The sequence below is a fragment of the Bidens hawaiensis genome, unplaced genomic scaffold, assembly GCF_021521415.1.
Source record: "Bidens hawaiensis isolate Kalapana, Puna unplaced genomic scaffold, B.hawaiensis_p1.1 tig00038600_1, whole genome shotgun sequence".
Lineage (NCBI taxonomy): Eukaryota > Viridiplantae > Streptophyta > Magnoliopsida > Asterales > Asteraceae > Bidens > Bidens hawaiensis.
The window spans coordinates 35,231-56,581 of record NW_027496779.1 but is presented as its reverse complement, the minus strand read 5'-3'; the positions used below and the strand labels follow the sequence as shown (position 1 = coordinate 56,581).

The 21,351-nt window shown below is 37.1% G+C and overlaps 1 protein-coding gene across 1 annotated transcript; it reads right to left on the bottom strand.

Annotated features, from left to right (window-relative positions):
- Positions 1–9,932: 9,932 nt before the first annotated feature.
- Positions 9,933–18,291, bottom strand: LOC143590452 (PH, RCC1 and FYVE domains-containing protein 1-like). Its single transcript, XM_077070930.1, has 8 exons — positions 18,199–18,291; positions 17,504–17,593; positions 17,315–17,401; positions 17,107–17,226; positions 14,734–16,716; positions 10,711–10,857; positions 10,210–10,625; positions 9,933–10,125 (listed from the first exon to the last, which is right to left on the bottom strand). Exons 5-8 carry the CDS (start codon positions 16,630–16,632, stop codon positions 9,963–9,965), a joined length of 2,625 nt encoding a protein of 874 aa, XP_076927045.1. The 5' UTR covers positions 16,633–16,716; positions 17,107–17,226; positions 17,315–17,401; positions 17,504–17,593; positions 18,199–18,291; the 3' UTR covers positions 9,933–9,962.
- Between the last annotated feature and the right edge of the window lie 3,060 nt (positions 18,292–21,351).

Sequence of the window (21,351 nt, the reverse complement as noted above, 5' to 3'; positions counted from 1 at the left end):
TGCATGGAGTTAGAGATGATAAGGAAGTAGCAACAAGAAAGGGAAAGAAGACGAAAAGGAAAGAGGTAAAGAAACCACCTAAATGTGATTTAGAATGGAGGTTGGAAATGCTTGGGCCGGATTCTGGTGTGTTAAAAGGTTGGGAGCAACCTCTTGAGGATGAGCTTATATGTAACGAGAAGACTGCATGGAAACGGGCCAGCCGCCCACCTTGAATGTCATAAAATTTTCAAAAGGGTGGCAATTGTACATTTTGTATATTTTTAGTTTGCATTTTTTTTATATTACTAATTGTATTTCAAGCGTACCATCATAGAAAAAGCTAAGTGTGGGATACCGCAAGGAAAAAGTTGGGATTTTGATGTGTGCGGTAAACTTATGTCAGAAAACGAGGTTTCAGTTAAGCTACTCAAAGTGCTTTCATGTTACGTGTATATTTTGTTGTATTGGAATTTTGTGGGTGTAGTTCACTATAAACCCTCACGAGACCTCACTCGTCCACCCGGTCTACCGGGGGGCTTAAAGGGCTTGTTGCATATACTAAATGCAACCGTGATTCCTACGAAAGTGAGTTAGGTCTTTTAGCATTTTAACTCATTTAACAAAATTTATTATGAAACTTAACTAATTCGGGTCGGTAATAATTTTTAATAAAATGAACTAATACTTCATGTTTTGCAAAACTCTTAAAAGACCTATGTCTTACACATGGTAAGAAGCTTGCTTCTATACGTTTTGAGATTTTGCAGATTCAGTTTTAGTCTTTGGAGAAGACGAGTTTTCACGAGGGTTTGCGAGCCATTTTTTTAGTATTGCCTTATCAGCCATATTAGGTGATTTCAGTTTCATAATCTATTTTGTTATTTTAGTTTACATGTTGAGAGTGTAATTGTAGATTTTTGGGTTAGAACTATCACATTAGAGCCCGATTTTTAAATTGTTAAACATTCAATTTCAACCTCGTCCCTCAAATGTTCGTTAATTGTTTTAAAATTTTAATATTGAGGACAATGTCAACCTCAAGTGTGGGGATGGGGAAAATTGAAAAATTTTAGCCCGATAATACCTCGAACAGTATTCAGAAACTTAAGTTATTAACTGTCACTTATTGCTATTAATGTCAAGTTAAAGGTTTTTAGTCATGGTTGGTTTTTCAGCTTCTCGATAGTTTTTCCGACAAATGTTTTTAAAAATGAGAAGTTGAAAATGGAATCGTTTAGGCGGGGATAACGTGTCAAGGGGACGGGTATACATGTTTCATATCGGCAGCCCTTATTTCCAGACATATTGTGAGATTAGATACTTAATACACATATTATATAGTAAATATAAAACATGTCTTGTCATTTATTGAGGGAAACCGGTATGTTTTACAGAATTAGAACTTGTTTGTCACGTGCTTTTCGAGATCTTAATACCACCACCTGCATGAAGATTAGGACTTTAGAAAACCCGTTCCGTACATATTTTCCTCACTAAATAAACTCCTTACCTGATATTATCCCCTAGGAGCCCATTTGGACCTTATCATTTTTCGTTTGCTAAACTGAACATTACACACCATTGCAGCCTTGGCCTTTATTTTATTTTAACCCGTGTGATGAAATCCAGTTCGTTATCGAGTCGTATATATATATATATATATATATATATATATATATATATATATATATATATATATATATATATATATATATATATATATCGAGTTGTATTTAGTCAGACGAGTTGTAAAGCTGTAAAGTTCTGAGCTGTAATTATCAGTTATTGGTACAAAAAGAAAAAGAAAAAAAATCGAAAAATCAGCAAAAAGACAAAAAGAAGTTATCAGTTTAGTATTTCAGTTGTTACTAGCAGTTGAGTATGTAAATAGTGGTTGATTGTGTAATTAGTTCGTTTGTATTCGTGAGTCTGTGTATTGGTTTGTTTAACTGGGTTTCATCCACCTGAGTCACTAAATAAGCCTAATCCGCACCCAAACCTAAGCCTCAGCAAAACCCTCAATCCGAGTCTTTATGTAACCGGTGGTTAATGGGTGGAGATAAGACTAACCTGCAAGCGTATTAAGTTGTAACTCATATTAGGTATTTTGAGGGCAGAGACATATACTAGCACATCTTTTGCTAGTCCATATATTAAACCGAGAGGAGTGTTGATAGTGTGAGGGGTGTGAACATGTATGCCCTAACTGGAAACAAAGTACACTTGTCTGGATGGTTCTAGAAAGTGTCAGTCTGGGTGTGACATTCGTCAATTTTCGATTCATTTTCGTATTTGTAAACCCGACCCGTTGGGTCGTTTCGATGTATTAAATATTTTAATAAAGTGATCCTCGACATTTAATGTTTATTATTCGTTGTTATTCAATTGTTTATAAATTCCCGAGCCTTAACGTACGAATAAACGCGTAAATAATCTAAAACCGAACACTATTTAATTCGATTATTAAGTTTAGGGTTAAAAGTGTAAAACTTGAAAACTTTATTTAACTTAGAAGATATTTATATTATCATTTAAAGGTTCTTGAAAGTTTAGGGGCTAAAACTGTAAATTCTATTTAAATTATAATATTATAATAACCCAACCCTATCCCTTCCCCTCCCTCCCGTCACGTTTTTCCGATGACCCTCCGGCCGCCGGAATCCGACGCCGGAGTGGCCGCCGGCCACCATAAACCTTCTTTTTAAACCAAAATTTAATATTAGAAAATGTTTCTCCTCGTTAATACATCATAACCAACCCGTTAATCACGTTAATCAACCCGTAATCGTGTCCGTAATGGTCGCCGGAAAATCCGGATAATCAAATCAACGAATTAATGTGAAGACGCTCCTCCACCTAGTATAAATAGACGCCTAAACTCATGAACAACTCGCTCATTCCTCTCAATCCCCCTCTAATACACCGATTTATCTGTAATTGAGAGTTTTCTTATTACTTTTCCGGCAACTGGGTTTCGGTCAAAACAAAACCTTATAAGGTAATTAATATATGCCTGTTAATGTCGTTACACCAATAAACAAAACCCTAATCTAATTATAACGAACATGGAACAGAAACCCCAATTGATAAATTAGGGTTTATGTTCTTGAAGATGAAGAAGATGAAGTTGAACATCTGTTTAAAGTAAACTGTTTCCATAACTTCATCGAATTGCTTCCTAGTCCAACTGGTTAAATCGTTAACATTGTAAACATGAGACCCGGGTTCGAAACCCGGGTCAAGCGCTTCTTTTCTTTTTGTGTTGGGCCCTATTGTTATTATTATTATTATTAAAATCCATTTCAAAGCTAATGGTATATTTAAGTATTAAAAACCATACCATAAACGAATATTGTCACCAGAGCAGTTGGATAATACCCAGAACTTATACCACCAAGACTCGGGTTCGAAAACCGGGTCAATCCCATATTTTTTTTATTAAACATTTTTCCAGTTTATTAATAATTAATAAATCATTTTAATCAATTAAAAATCAAAATAAATTTATAAAAACCTTTTTAACTTAAATAAAAATTATGTAAATTAAATATAAATTATAACTCACCATTTCACACTTAAAACCAAGTTTTCTCGTTTTCGTAAACCGTAACTAAAAATCGTTTGTTAATCGTAAAGTAAACTTTAATTTACTAAAAATCGTTCCGTTAACGCAATAATTATAATTATGACTTATAAACAATAGTTCAAGTATATCGAACGTTTAAACTTCATTTTCCCGCCGTTAGAATACTTAAACCATATTAATAACCGATTTCCGTTAAAACATAAATATTAATATAATAATCAAATAGCCGTAAAGTTTGTAATAAAACAATAACTAACTACTAATCTATTCATATGATCAACTTTAAAATCTCGATAGAGTAGTCGTTAAACGTCGCCTTTATTCTTATTTATAGTTCATACGGATTGATCGCTTCGGTTCCTTTGACGCCTTCAAGTTATTCTTATTTTCTTTTTCACTTCATATACTAAGGTGAGTTTTCACAACCCCTTTTTAAATGTTTTAATGTTTTGGGGTGGCATATGTATCCATTTTGAAATTCAAGTATTATTACTTCGATTACTTACAAACTACAATTCAATCATGGACTTGTGTGCTTATTTGTTTAATTGTTATATACGTGGAATTCAAGTGGTTGCCTCATTAAGTATGATCATACGCCCCCATTTGCGCTCAGGTCCATTTGTATCGAGTGGAAAAGGGACCTCATTATCCAAGTACGTTGGTAGCCCCAACTGGAAAGGACCTACGTTTGTTCTTTACACTCAGGTCCATTTCATCGAGTGTAAAGAACCCTTATGTGCTTTTCACAAGTTTTCATGGAATTGTATGGTTTTTACGTAGTATTTAAACTGTGGAAATCTCACCAACTATATTTATAGCTAACCATATTTTATACATATGTTACAGGTACTGTGATTAGAGGATGAAGGACTAGAAGACGCTTAGAATACCTAGGTTATTTAATAAACGAGACAATTGTTTTGATTATTGTTTATCGTTGAATTAAACTGGTATTGTTTACTTGATTGAACTTGTGTACTTGGCTATTTAATGAATTAATGTTATTATGGTCACTTAATAGTGCCACGTGTGTTTGAGAAATCTGTACGTCACACTCGGGCGTTTCCGCTTTAGCCGGGGTGTTACACTGAGAAACTGGGTATGACCTTAAACCTTGCTAGTATTAATGGTGATAATTGGTTGACCTATGATGGCGGTTGATGTTTACTTTAGAGTTTTGCTTGAGGGCAAGCAAAAGATAAGTGTGGGGATGTGATGTTCGGGTATTTTGTATATATATTAGTGTGTTAATTATGTAGTTTTGTTTAGTATATTGTTAGAACTTTGGTACTTCATACGTGCTTTTGTATTTCAGGTCATTGATCGTTAAAGATGCTAAATTGGAGACTTGTACGAGCATGAAATGATATCTCGGGAATACCGGAGCATAAATTGAAGTCTTAGGAAGTGTTAGAAGGATTCGGGAGAAGTTTGGATGAGAAACCCAAAGCCAATGCTAAAACAGAACAAGATGAGTTCACAAAAAGCGACCAGGAAGTAAATCGAGCATATCCTGAGCTAGAAAATGAGTTACGGAACCCATAATATATGAATTTTGGGTTTCTCAATGAGGTTACCTACCATCTCGTAGCGCGATGGGATGGTCATATGACCATCGCGATACGCGATGGTCCGCACATACGGAAAAGTTAGGGTTTTTATGTTATATTCGTTTTGACGACCCTAGAGGCCAGAATTCAGTTTCCAGAGCACTTTTAGAGAAGGAGAGTAGCCTACCATCACTTCCAATCATCTCTGTGACATTTGTCAATTTCGGGTTATTTTATACTTGTATTCTTAATGTAAACCCGACCCGTTTTGTATCCCGAACCTTTCGATATTATCAAAATGATGAATTGTATGTTAAGTATTTGTTTTATAGTTGTTGGATAAAAAAACACCCTTTTCGGTTCTTAAAATTCCCCGAAAACGCTCAAAACGAACTCCAGGGACTAAAACTACCAAAATGGAGACTTGAAGGACCCATTTGTAGTTTGTGCTTTCTTGGGTCTATAACCAACCCATTTTCATGAAACACCCTTTATGAAAGACCCATTCAACTTACCCTATATATACACACCCATCTTCTTCATTTGTGCTTGCTCATTTCTTCATTTCTCTCCCAAATTCTTGAATTCTAAGGTTGTTCTTCATAAGCTAATCTTTCATTTTAACTAACTTCTCAATACTTAAAGCTTGATGTTACAACATATATATAATATACACTCCTTGTTTACCTTCGGGCTTTCATTTCTCCGGTCTCGGCCAGGTTGAAATGTCGGACTAGTAAGGCAAGGTTACATGGAGGACTTTGTAGTCCTTGTTTATATATTTAACAAATCTAACCATATAAGTTGCTATACTTGCTTAAATTCTACATATTTTAGTTTATTTTTCATATTTGTCAAGTTCCATGGTATTGGGTATGTGGTGACTAGCCTCGGTTTCATCCCGAGTTGAGAACCGAACCAAAAACCGAACTTTTGTTTAAAAGCATTATTGTTAACTTTTTGAATGTAAAACTTGAGTATGATTATTTAAAAGTTATTTTACAAGTTCCATGGTAATTGGGTATGTGGTAACCATCCTCGGTCTTATTCCGAGTCAAGGACCGAACCAAAAACCGAACTTTTGTTTAAAAGCTTTATTGTTAACTTTTTGAATGTAAAACTTGAGTATTATTATTTATAAGTTATTTTACAAGTTCCATGGTAATTGGGTATGTGGTAACCATCCTCGGTCTTATTCCGAGTCAAGGACCGAACCAAAAACCGAACTAAACCGAGTTCACTCGCTTAAGACACACAAGTGTGTTTTTAGCCACCAAAACTCATATTTTTCTTCAAGATTATATTTTAAATCAATTTTAGTTAATTTCTAAACATACTTGGCATGTCGGTAACCAACTTGATCTTATAACAAGTTCGAACCGATAAGGTCGTATACTCGCTTAACGAACGTTAAGGTTCTTCACAATAGAACTACATACTTGGTTAAGTCTATTTTGATTTTATTGAGTTATCTCATAACATTTATTATTTTGGGAAGTTAACTGTGAGCTTGGTCAATTATCAAGTCTCGAACCTACAAACCCGAACACTCGTTTAAACCTCGTTTTGGTATTCTTATAACCAAAGGTTTTGCAATATCGCATTTTAACCCACATTATTACTTAACATAGGTTGAGTAAAAAAAAGAAAAAAACTAATGAATAAAATACCGAGACCCGGTTTCGAGTAAACTTATTTTACGAAACTCGTTTTTTTTAATTTCTCAAATATTTACATTTTATATCCTAAAATTTATTTATTTACTTTATTTGTCATGTATTTTATTTTAAACCCTTCCAAGACTACCTACTAACACAAGACCCGTTTAATATAGGTCTTGCTCGTTAAACCGATCTCTCCGATTATTCACGACACTATCTTTCAAGTTACTTGTTAATGTGAGTACTTTTTCATCCCCCGTTTTCCATCTTTCGTTTTGGGGGTGGCATTGCATACTTATTCAAATTCAAATGATTTATACTTGAGTCTTAAACCACAACACGTATTGTATATGTTTACTTAAATAAATGCTCGATTTTGTGTTATATGCTTTACATGATTATGTGCAAATTCTTGAATGCTAAGGCGGGTAGCCTCTTGAATGCTAATGCGGGTAGCCTCATCAAAGTATGATCATACGTTAATTCCGAGTATATATGGTATCCCCATATAGAAAGGTGTCGTCAATGTATTCTTATTGACGATTTCATTATTGTCGTCAATGTATTCTTATTGACGGTTTCATTTATCTAAATTGTTGCTATTATTTATTGTTTTCATATACTAGTTGTGGATTTCATACTATATACTTATTGTCCAAAACTATGAAAATTGCTCACCAACCTTCGTGTTGACAAACTCTATTTTATGCAATGTTACAGGTTTGATGTTAGCTTGATTGGATTACTTGAAGAAACTTATTATCTTGGCTTTAGGATATTAGAAAATAAAAGAACAAGTTATTTGTTTATCTATCTATTTGGCATTTTGTATGAACAATTGTTGTGTTATTTATAATGATATGGATTTAAATGAGTTGTTTAAATATTCTAACTTTATAGTGTCATTGTGCAATGAGCAATCATGTCGCGCCTCGACATTTCCGCCTTCATTGGTCGGGGTGTGACAATCTCAAGGCCATAGATATGATCCATAACCTCGTAATCGAAGACCGAGAGATGCCGAGACGCGGCTAGATCCTTCGAGTCATACCCGGGATGTATAGTTTGTAATCTTTCAGTTATTTTCTCATGTACTGGAACGATTGATTGTAATTATTTTGATGTTAATCTATGAGTATTGATGTCTAGTATTATTGTACACAACGTCAGTTTATGTTTATTTCGATCAGAACGATTAGTGTGCCAGTTGCTATGATAATTGCTTATAGGATTCTTTTGACCTGTTAATTGTGAGAAAGCATACGTTTGCCCGTAGTTGAGTCACACTGGCAGGGACCGTTTGATAACCAGTTCCATGTGTTAGCGAGCGTGGATGCCTAGGGTTTAACCGGTTAGTCAGTCTGTAGTTGACACAGTGATAGTTTATCTGTTATGTGCATGAGTTTGATGTTAGTTTGTTTACTTGAATTCCCGGGTGTGATTTGCTTTGTTTGATTGATTGAATACTTGATTAATTGTTCGTTTATTATAAAACACAAACTGTTTGCTAGTGTGATCAGCACTTTAATTGAATTACTTCATAATGATAGGAATCGTTTACACTTTACACTGACCACATACTCCTCGTGGTTCGACACCCTACTTACCCTGACTAGTTTAAGGTGATTAGGACATTGATTTATATTGTTTTTTTACTAGATAGCGACAGTCTAGCATCAGGAAGCGTAACAACACACACAAACGAGCACAAACGATATAACACGCGGTACAGAAAATAATAAACGACACAAAAATTTTAACATGGTTCGGCCCCAGTGGGGGGCCTACGTCCACGAGCTGCAACTAGGGTTTCTCTTTATTAGCACATAACCAAAGGTTACAATTACATGACATGATTATATATAGAGATAGAATTAGGGTTTCTATCTTGGTGAACAAGAAAACTAAATAGACCCTTAATTAACTTAATAAAACCGGCTCACCATTAATCTTCTAACCAAAAGCCCAATGGCCAAGGACTTCAAACCCAACAGTGGTATCCCAAGGTAACGCCCAAACCAAATTCTGAAAGTCAGTGTGGCCCAATTAAGATAACATAATCAGGCCAAAATGTGACAATAAGACTTCCTAAAATTAAGAAGTACGATGACCTAACACACAATAAATTCATTGTTTATAAAAAATATTTTAACTTGAATAGCATGTAGTACAAATAAAGTTGAAATTAGGTAACCTTCGTTTCCTAATTAATATAGGGAAAATGGTGGACATAACATATGAGAACAGAAAAGAGAGAAATGTTTGTTTGTTTTGTTATTTATTTATTATTATTATTATTATTATTATTATTATTTTGTATTACTGTAGAATTTGAATCATCAATTTTAGTTATATGACTCACCACTTCTAACTATCAAAAAAAATATATATATATATAGAGAATAAATTTGAATCATCAATTTTTTTGGTCATATGACTCACCACTTTAACTACCATTTAGAGAACGACGCGTCTTTTCCTCATTTGCTTGTTTTCTGGCCCCGAAAGCCGTTAATTTTTTTACTAGAGTCCAACGATCGTATATGATACTTTTTCGGCCTCTAAGTTCAAAAGTTCGGTTTTAACAGGATCGGGTTTACTATTTAAAAGTGAGTTACGACGCAGCTTGTTATTTATTTACCCCTAGTTAATGAAAATGATTTCATTAAAAAAAAATGAAACAACTTACGATTATTTGCTACACAAAGCAGAAATGTTAGATGAGTTTAGTGAGATCCTCATCTTAAAACTAATTTGTAGCATTTTTGGGTTAGTGTGTGTTGAGTCCGACAAGTTGGTTTTCATAAGCCGAACCAGGGTCAACTCGCACCTCCATCATTAACTTGATTCAAGCGAGCCAACCTTTGCTCATTTACAAACCAAGATACCTAGACTCAGCTCGAAAACTCTGTCAAGCTTATTTTAACTCCCCTAATAATATTAATAAGTTTTTTCATGCATATCTAACTTGCCATTCTTGTTCACTCACCCACACAGTGGTGGGATCATAAATAATTGAGCTCATAAATAATATATACGCTACAACACTATTCCAGTCACTAAATATATATTACAAAAATGTAATAATTGAAAAACTAAAAGAAAAGAGGAGGGTGGTGGACTGGAGGGTATCTATCTTTACTTTGTAACAATCATACTGGTAGATGTGATGCTTTTAGTTTAATACCGAGCTGGCGGTGCAACCGATTCACCTGATCTACGGTCCACACCAGCCGAAGAAACCGATGACTTATTTGATCCACGCACATTATATCTCTCGTACACCTGTTCACGGTTTTCTGACCACCATATTTCCGCCTGATGCTCCCCAAATCTTCTCCGACTGCAAATACATGTACACAAACATCCAAAAAATCCACCGCAAATACAATAATTTATTTATTATTTAACATATAAAACAGCCTACCTGAAGCGGACCCGCTTGAGATCTCGGGTCCCGTCACCGAGAGCCGTGAGGGTTATATACACACCAGGCTCATATTGTTCAATCCATTCAGACTCCACATGATGAGTAGTAGTTGTAGTGACAGTAGATACCGGGCTGCTAGGTTTGTAATTATTATTATTTTCCTCGTTTTCTGGTGGTGTGGGAACGCTATTTTCGACAGGATTACGGGTTACCGGTTGTACCGTTGCTCCGTTTGGATACTCATCTCGCATAGGTTCTGCAGTTTCTGTGGTTCTTGTGAGTGTTTCAGTGGGGCCCGGTGATCCGTTTACATCAGCAGAATGAAGAACACCGTTCTGCTTCAACATGTTTGCTGGCATCATGCTTTCAAAGTCGTATGACCCGGGTGGCAGTCTCTCTGCCATATCCTTCAGCTGCAAATCACATAGAACCATCAGAAACTATAAAGTGAAATTAAAAAACATTTATTAAAACATATATGTTTATAAAAGGAATCACCTGAGCCATAAGAGTTTTTATCACATCTTTTGCAGCTTTGCATTTAGCAGATTCTTCAGCTGCTAACATCATAGCCTCCTGAGCTTGTTTTCTTGATTTTTGAAGCTCTGATTCTTTAGCATCACATTGATTCCTCAGGCTTTCAACCTTAAAAACATCAAAAATTGAAGTTATGATGTATCATAGGGAATAAATAGTGTATCCTCGTTTAACATAAACACAACAAAAATCCAAATAATATAGGGATCATAAATCAAGTCGATATTCAACAACTAATCAATTATCAAGTAACTAAGATTAAAGTGCTATACTGTATAAATGTATTTCAGGGAATGGATTTACGGTAAATCGGCTGTTATAAATACTCTAAGCGATAGGCCCGGTTTAACTTATGAAATATTAAAAAGTTAAATTAGGATGGGAGTTTTATGAAAAATATATATTTTTTAAGATTCTTTCACTTACTAGGTTATTATTTATTATTGAAAAATTAACGGTGGTAACTCGATTATCAGAAGAAACTAGGTGTGTAAACAAGCAAAGCCACTCTTGACTCGTGAGCTATTCGAGATCGGCTAGCTAAAAGCTTGAATTGAGCCGAGTTAAAACAAGTTCAAGCCTAAAAATAAGCTTCTTTAATTAACGAGCATGAGCCTGAGCTTTACTTATCGAGCTCGAGCTGTCTCGCGAGCCTAAATGAGCTTGTTATTTATATACTTTTTATATAAAATATTAAATACGCATTCATATAACAATTATTATTATATATAACTTTTTAATAAAAAAGAGAGAATAATATATCTTATGATTTATATAAATTATAAAGAAAAAAATATAAATACTTATATAAATGTATGAAACAAATAATAAATGAGCTGAGCTTGAGCCTAAAAATAAGCCTCTTTAATAAGCGAGCCCGAGCTTCACAAATCGAGATTGTTTAATAACGAGCCTATGCTTTATATAATTTTTATTTGTTAGTTAGTTCATATCGGGTTTTAGCCCGTATATAGTTAGATGGTTAGACAAAGCCCATGGGCCGATTATTTGATGTCATTAGGGTTTATTCCTTGTATATATAGGAGTGTTCACCATTGTATTAATCATTCAGTCAGTAAACATCCTCTTCTTTACATGGTATCAGAGCTACGGCTCTCGATCCAAACCCTAGTCTGAAAAAACGAGTTCTAATCCCCCTGCACAAACCCTAGCCGCCACCTTTTTTTTTTCTGCTCAGTCACAAACCCTAGCCACCACCTCCTGTTCTGTCACAGATCTTTTTCCTACACATCCCAAACCATCACCGCCACCACCATCGTCCCCGGACACCCTCGTTTTAGATAACCCGAAAACCCGCCGCCGAACCGACGCCACACGCGCCCCCACGTGCCACCCTTGTTCCGCCGCTGCCACCCACGCGCCGGCGAGTGACGGCGCGTGGCCCCTTTTCCGGCCACCGGACTTTTTCCAGACGTCTTGTTTTTCACCTCCGAACCTCCCTGTGGTGATAGTTTTCCGATTCGGACACTTTTATTTTTCTGCCCCGGCTCGTGTATTAGTTCTTGCTCGGTGTTCAAATCTTACACTTTTAACTACTTCTGATCCTGCTCCTACGGGTCCACCGACAGACCCTCCACCTCTACTCTTCACATATAGTCGTCAACGTCGTAATCACTCGTCACAGCCTCCTGATTCCCAACCGGACCATGATTTGTCCTCAGTTCCACCACCTCCCGCTTCTGAGACCAACCTCCCCCCACCCACTCCCAAACCTATTCCTACCTCCACTACACCATATGATCCTCCAGGTGCCCCTTTTCCTGATATACCTATTGCCTTTCGCAAAGAGCCTCGATGTTGCACCCGTTACCCGATTCACGATTATGTTGCCTATTCTCATCTGTCTCCTGAATCTCATGCCTACACTACTACCCTTGATTCCTACCCGATTCCCAGGAATGTGATGACAGCTCTTGCCCATCCAGGATGGAGGCGGGCTATGGAGGAGGAAATTGGGGCTCTTAGATCCAATCATACATGGGATCTTGAAACGCTTCCTGTAGGGAAGCGTGTTGTTGGTTGTCGTTGGGTATTCACGGTCAAACTGCACCCGGATGGCTCTTTACATCGCTTAAAGGCGCGATTGGTCGCCAAGGGTTATTCTCAGGCATATGGCATTGATTATGATGAAACTTTCTCGCCGGTTGCTAAAATGCCATCTGTCCGTATTTGCATTGCTCTTGCTGCCATTAATCATTGGCCGCTCCACCAGCTTGATGTCAAGAACGCCTTCCTTAATGGTGTTCTTGAGGAGGAGGTGTATATGGAGCAGCCACCAGGGTTTATTGTTGAGGAGGAGGCATCGAAAGTTTGCAGACTACGTCGTTCTCTTTATGGTCTTAAACAGTCTCCCAGGGCATGGTTTGGTCGATTCTCGAGTGTTATGGGACAGTTCGGGATGACTCGTAGTGCATATGATCACTCTGTTTTTTTTAGACACCACAAAGGGAAAAGGATTATTGTAATTGTTTATGTGGATGACATCATAATCACAGGTGACGATACTACTGGGATCACTGAACTCAAACAGTTCCTTCAGACTCAGTTTCAGGTTAGCGACTTAGGTCGGCTACGGTACTTTCTCGGCATAGAGGTATCTCGCTCTCCACAAGGAATACTTCTCTCTCAACGGAAGTATGTCCTTGATATGTTGACTGAATGCGGCTTGCTGGGTTGCAAACCAGTTGATACCCCAATGCTTCCTACAAAGAAGCTCCTCCCAAAAGAAGGGGATCCGATGAAGGATCCCGAGCGATACAGACGGTTGGTTGGTAAACTTAATTATTTAACTGTCACGCGACCGGATATTTCTTTTTCTGTCAGTGTTTTGAGTCAATTCATGGCTGAACCATGCACCAGTCACTGGGATGCTGCTCTTCGTGTCTTAAGATATCTCAAGGCCACACCAGGCCTTGGCATCCTATATTCTGATCAGGGTCATTGTCGAGTGGGAGCTTTCACAGAAAAGGGAGATGGTCGGATATCAGGTTTCTCAGACGCAGACTGGGCAGGTTGTCCGATTTCACGACGATCTACTACTGGGTATTGTGTGTTTGTCGGAAGAAATCTTGTGTCATGGAAAAGTAAGAAACAACACACGGTTTCTAGATCGAGCGCTGAATCGGAGTATAGAGCTATGACAGATGTAACATCGGAGATGACATGGATTCGTCGTCTTCTAATAGAACTTGGAGTTGTTTCTAAAGACTTGATGCGGCTATACTGTGATAATCAATCAGCCATTTATATAGCCAAGAATCAAGTTTTTCACGAGAGGACGAAACACATTGAGGTTGATTGCCATCTTATCAGAGATCGGGTAGTAGGCACACAAACAGATCCTCCATCCATTCAACCGATTCATATTAAGACAAACTTTCAGCTTGCGGATATTCTCACTAAGCCTCTTCGGAAACCTCAAATAGATTTTATTTGTAACAAGTTGGGCATGATTAACATATATGCTCCAACTTGAGGAGGAATGTTAGTTAGTTCATATCGGGTTTAGCCCGTATATAGTTAGATGGTTAGACAAAGCCCATGGGCCGATTATTTGATGTCATTAGGGTTTATTCCTTGTATATATAGGAGTGTTCACCATTGTATTAATCATTCAGTCAGTAAACATCCTCTTCTTTACATTATTTAATATATTATTGATATTTATGTAATAAGTATTATTATATATAAAATTTGGATAAAAGTAAGTAAATAATATAACTATCTTTTACAAAAATTATAATTAAGATATCTATAAAAAATAGCAATAAAATGTGTATAAAACTCACAAATAACAAAAAAGCTGGGCTAGGAGCTTGAGAAATAGAGCTACAAATGACTCGAGCTCTCGTATATTAAACGAGCCGAGCTCCTCGAGCTCGGGCTTGGCTCTATTATACCCCTAACTGCAATTAATCAATCAAAACACAAGACTAAACACCCTTTCATGAGTTCATAATATACCTGCCTACGCAATGTAATAACTTCTTGATTCAAGTTTTCATTTGTTTTCTTGAAACTGTCTGCTGCACCTTTAGAGAATGAGAGCCCGGAAGTAGTAGGAACCGGTGTTGCAGAACGTGGTGGGCTCGATCTTCTCGAAAACGGGGAAACTGACCTCGAACTTACCCCAGACGAAATATTAACCGGTTTTGGAACCATTTGGCGAAAATCACTTAATAACACATCTTTGAGCTGCATCAAGGTTTGACCTTGAGTTGACCGACCAAGAAACACATCACCCTTTCTCCCTTGTTTTACAGCTTTATTATCCAAAAGCTTAATTAAATCTTGATTTGAAGGCACACCCGATTTTGCTAATTTTAACTCGGTTTTATCGAGCCTATCTTTATTCTCACCTGATAACCGCGGCTTTACATTTCGTCTGCTACTGATCCCGGTGGGCCCGGTTTCAACAGTCTTACTTAGCTTTGTGAAACACGAATCACAAACGCGGTACGGTTTTCCAGGGTTCGGAGCTAACGCGGCTCGTGGGGCCTTTTTTGAGCTACACGAGTGGCAATGCACAAGCCCACAGTTATAACAATTATGTCGTTTTCGAGTGAAACCGAACGCTTGTCGGCAAGACGAACACTGAGATTGCTCGGCACCCGAAACCCATTTGTGAACACAAATGGCAGTTGTGTAATTTGAGCCACACGATATGTTTTTAATGTATCGGTCTTTTAACGATTCGACAATGGTTGGTGTTTTACGGTCTTCAATGTCTCCGTGTCCTAACCTTCCGTTAGCTCCCTTTCCCCATGTATACACCTCGTTTTTTGATGTTAGAACCGCCACGTGATACGCGCCACATGAAATCTCCTCAATGGGTGAATTCACCAATTTACCCTCAACTAAACACGGTAATTTCCCGTCACAGTCGGGATTTCCGAGCTGACCGTAAACCGTGCTTCCCATTGTGTAAACATGTCCAGATGTGGTCAAACCGACGGTCAAACTATGCCCACATGCCACTTTATGAAAATTGTAATCGATAAGTGCGGGCACGCATGTGGGTTGAAGTCGAGCCTCTTTGTCACCATGACCTAAACGGTTTTTGTCTCCGTCACCCCATGTGAATAACTTTCCCGAACTAATATTTGAACTTGATTGAGTTGCAATAACATCAACAACGGCAGCTGTATGCCATACGCCACATGCAACCGAAACCGTCCTCAAACCCGAAAGCGATTCAACTTCTTTCGGATACGATACGTTAACCCGATCACCATGGCCCAAAACACCAAATGTCCCATCACCAAACGTAAAAAGCCGGCCCGTTAATGTTATCAAAGCCGTATGCCATGGGCCACACGTTACCGAACCGACTTGAACACCTTCAAATGAGCCTGAGATTCTCTTCGGTATCCAGTGACTGACTTCGGTCCCGTGCCCAAGAAGCCCGACATTATGCGTCCCATCGCCCCATGTGTAAACCTCACCCGACAATGTAACCGCACACGTGTGAAACTCACCACACGCAACCGAATTAATATTGGAGGATAACGATAAAGATTCGACTAAACGAGGGTGAGTCACATCTTTCCCGATACCGTGGCCCAACCGACCACCGGATTCTTCACCCCAAGTGAAAACCTCACCTTTTTTAGTTACTAAACCTGCGTGGCGGACCCCACACGCAATAAAACTAACATCTAAAGCTGTATTTGACTCCAAAGGTCGGGGAAGAAGAACATCAGTTCGTGTAGATGAATAATCCGTTTCAGATATTATTTCACCCCATATATACACATCACCTAATGAATCATTATCATCCGGACCCGACCCATGACTAGAAGTACTAGGCTGACTAGAAACGCTAACGCGAAATGCATCCGAATTGGAACCTTTTAGTTGCATGTTTGTGGGAACCACTGGAGAAGTAGTTGGATTTGAACTAACCGAACTGTCACTCGCACTGTTTGATGCTAGATCTTTATCATCCTGTCGTTAATTAACCAAGCATGAAAAATACTATAACAGTGGTAGTAATAACAATAAGAGAAAATTGCATAAATGGTCCATGTGGTTTAATGAAATTGCATGTTGGGGGCCCAACTTTTGAAAACTACAAACTTAGTCCAAATATTTGTGAGCAGGTTGCACATTTAGTCCCCCCATCTTTAAAAATTATGTTTTAAATAAATAAATGAAAAACGTAAAATGACAAGTATACCCTCACTTAACCCTAAAAACTAACTCGGATTAACGGTGGGAACTAAACGTGCAACCCTCTCAAAAATGTTTGGACTAAGTTTGCAATTTGGTCAAACCACATGGACCATCTGTGCAAATAAGTATATTAATAATAACAAACAAGAAACTTAAACATACATAAATGTAAAGGCCTTCATCATTCCATCCATCGATTTTTAATCGGCCTCCTTGTAAAGATGAAATTAGTGATTTAAGACCTGTTATCCACACTTCAGCCTCTACTTTGTCCTTACAGATCTAATAAACACAAAAGTTTAAAAATAATAAATAAATGAACAATTTATCTGCGTGTGACAAATGTGATATAGATGGATAAATCACTAACCAAATCAAGAGATCGTTTCCCATTGTTGTATATGAGAGAAAATGAAAGATAATCCTTTTCAGGACGCAGGTAACGTCGGAAGACAGCCTAAAGATCGCATTAAACGAATATATTATTTTTGTTTGTGCTCATGACTAATTACTGACGATATCTAAGAAACTAAGAGATTAACGATAGTGGAAGTCTCACAGTTCTTTGTCCAGGAATAATTCTAGAGATTGTGGCTAATTTCAAGCTCTTTTCACCACTGCTAGATATCCAAATTAAAGATGATTCATCCTGTGGATTTAATCATTAAAAATTCAAGCCATTAATAGTATTTAAAGATGAAAACAAAGAAACAAGCAGAAAGCAAGTTTAATTATCATAGCAAGTAATAGTTGTGGTATAAGTCGATGGCCGCAGTTTTCATAGTCTTGCCTAACACAAACATCGGCATAATTTACTGTTGATCACTTAGCAAATATCAGTTATTATTTTTTATTATGCACGTATACTCAGATAACCCATTTGGCGTTTATGCTATGTTTGCAGTTGGTATTTAGAAAGAAGCACACATTTAACATTATCCATCTATTGCATTCATTATGCATATATGATATATGTGTACACTTGTAAATACATAAAACTCAATGTACACCAAAACGTGCTTCTTTTTCCCTACAATTACGCATATAAACAAGTATGTTTATTGTTAATAGTTTACTATTCATTATGCACTTATCAGTGGTTCGTGAATTTTGCTTTTTAAATATCGCATTGCATGTTTTTCTTTTTTAAATGATTAAGGGGATCAGGGATTGAATCGTAAAAATAAAAAAAAAATAGTAATAACTAATAAGCAAAAGAGCGGTAAGATGAAGAAAACATGATGAAAAACTCACATGAGAAATTCTAAATGAACAAAACCTCGGTTTCCCCTTGCGACCATATTTAAGTAAGTGTGCACCTTTCTTCAGAGCAATTAACGCCTGCAAAAGATAAGAGAACTAGATAAGAATGATGAACATCATTAGAGATACTCTAATAGATTTACTTTAATCACTAATGTACTTCCGTTTTATCAGTAAAGCGCGATGCAAGTCCCACACACCACGCCTTATTTACTAGTTTGCGGCTTTGTGTCATTAAGACCATGGTTATCATGTGGATTACAAAGTTTAAAAATCAATACAAAAGTTTAGCATTATATAAACTACAAACCATTCAGAACTCAAATCAACTGTATTAAGAAAAATGTTACGCTGATGGTAACAGAAGAATACACCCTAAGACCCTAGGCTAAATGTAAAAATGAAATATTTGACCATTTTAAGGTAGGTCGACAAGGAAATGGTGCAACCTTAATGATTATTTCTAGGGCTGTCAATTGGGCACCTCTTAATCAAAAAAGAGCATGTTTGGGATTGAGTTTGAAAAATGCTTATTGTCTTATTGGTGTTTTCAAAGAGCCAAAAAGTTAAAATGTGCTTGGCAATCACAAAAATCTTTTCTTATTTTCGCTTTTTGAAAGGGTTAAAAAGCAGTTTTCCAAAAGCCCCAAACCCTGGCTTTTCAAAATGGCTTTTTGAAAAAGCCAATAAGCATTTTTCAAACTCAATCCCAAGTCTGCTATGTGATTTTTTTAAATAATTGAAAATAGTAGGCTAGGCTCCATTATTTCATTTCTCCTTATTGGTACATGAAACTTAAAACTGCCTTATAGCCATAACATAGTCATTTTCATGTTTGATACTTGTGTCAAGAGTGCCGTTTCTAACTTGGTAAACACGATAAGACCCGAATCGACATTTATTTCAAAGTGCAAACCATATAAGAAAAACACCACAAAGTTACAAAGCCTAACACTTTTTTATGAACAAACTCCCCAACATTATCAACTAAATAAAATTTCTCAAAAAAGGCCTAGATTTTCAAGTTGTTACAACAATATATATATGCGCTAAAATATCCCAATTTAACAAGAATGAATGAATTATATTAAAATCTAGTAAGATCAAGCATTTCAAATATATATCCATAAATAACATAGACCTGGTGAATGTGAGGATCGGCGTTATCCATTCACCGGACCACCTGTAATCTCCGTCGGTCATTATGAATCAATACCACACACAATCGCCGTCATCAACCTTTCAGTTTCAAATTCACCTCGTAACAGCAGAGCTTAAAACAGTCCAAAACTTAGATCTACACGCGACCTGGATGATCAGCTTGAGCTCAAAGGGATGGTGTTCAGTTGAAATTGAGATGATAACAGACGGAAGATATTGTATGTATGGTATAGAATTTGGGGGGGGGGGTATTTGAGAGTCAAAGATGGCGAAAACGAGAAGAAGAAGAAGAAGAAGAAGAAGAAGAAGAATTCGTCCTTTCAGCAAAGAAAATAAATGAATTATTATTATTATTGTTAATATTAATTACAAGAATAATGAAATGAAGGAGACAAGTTCTATTTCCAAAGCTTGCTTTTTCTTTTGCCTCCCTTTATATTATTATTATTATTTTCTTTCTTTTTAACTATTCACAAATTATTATACACTAAGGTGCTGTTTGTTTTTGCAGACATAAACTGTCTGCAAGCTGATTTCATCTGTTTTTATGTCTGCAACTGAAGATGTGGTCTGAAGATCTGCAAGCTGAAAATATAAGACTGTTTGTTTTTATAAGCTGATACTGTCTGCATAACTGTCAAACTTATCTCACAAGATAGAAGTCATTTATTCAAGTTACATCTAGTTTTTAGTCTTTGCTTTCCATGCCGATTTGGTTTTGGTGGGTGGTGGAAGGTGGTGGTGGTGGATGGTGGTAGTGGCGGCGGACGGTGGGTAGTGGCGGTGGATGGTGGTGGTGGACAATGGGTGGTGGTGATGGATGGTTTTGGTTGGTGGTGGACGGTGGTGGTGATGGATGGTGGTGGTGGTGGGTGATGGATGGTGGTGGTGGCGGTGATGGATGGTGGTGGTGGTGATGGATGGTGGTGGTGATGGATGGTGGGTGGTGGACGGTGGTGGTGATGGATGGTGGTGGTGGTGGCGGACGGTGGTGGTGATGGATGGTGGGTGGTGGACGGTGGTGGTGATGGATGGTGGGTGGTGGACGGTGGTGGTGGCGGTGATGGATGGTGGTGGTGGTGGCGGTGATGGATGGTGGTGGTGGTGGGTGATGGATGGTGGTGGTGGCGGTGATGGATGGTGGTGGTGGTGGCGGACGGTGGTGGTGATGGATGGTGGGTGGTGGACGGTGGTGGTGATGGATGGTGGGTGGTGGACGGTGGTGGTGGCGTACGGTGGGTGGTGGTGTTGGCGGACGGTGGTAGGAGCAGTGGATGAGAGGGTGGCTGCAAAGGGAGAAGAGTAGGGTTTTTTTGTGAAGATGTTTTAAGCAAGATTTCCTTGCTTTTCTTTTAAGATGAAAGAAGATAACTTCAGATCTGTTTTAAGAAAAAAAACAAACAGTCTTCAAGGGTAATGTCTGCGCGCCTGCAGACATTAGCTCCCTTGAAGATGTTTGAAGAAAAAACAAACACCCCCTAATTCAATGGCAAAAAAATCATTCGCACGGTGGTAAAACCCATACGTCTTAAAGATCGAACCAAAAATCATAAATATATCTTCTTTCATTAAGTTATCTATGTCTCTCAAAATATTACATGTGAGGATCGACCATGGGTTTCTATTAAAAAAAAAAGATAAAAAGATTTTCTATGTGAAATAAAAAAGAAAATGCTAAAAAAACATGTTAAAACCTTTAATTTAATAAAATATGAAATTTGAGTAACTTAATTGGAACACTTTTTAAACTTGAGTGACCTTATTTTAAAATTGGTTACTATTTTTATGAAATTACCCATTTTTTTAATTATCTACCTATTCTAATAAAGTAAAATAAATGAGGACAATTGTCATGTTTTTGTTAATTCTCATAATTTTTTCCCTCCAAAACTAATATATCCTAATAAAAGTAATTAATCAATAATTATTTACTTTTCTTTTACACTTTTTTTATATAATATCTATATATTTTTATAAATATAA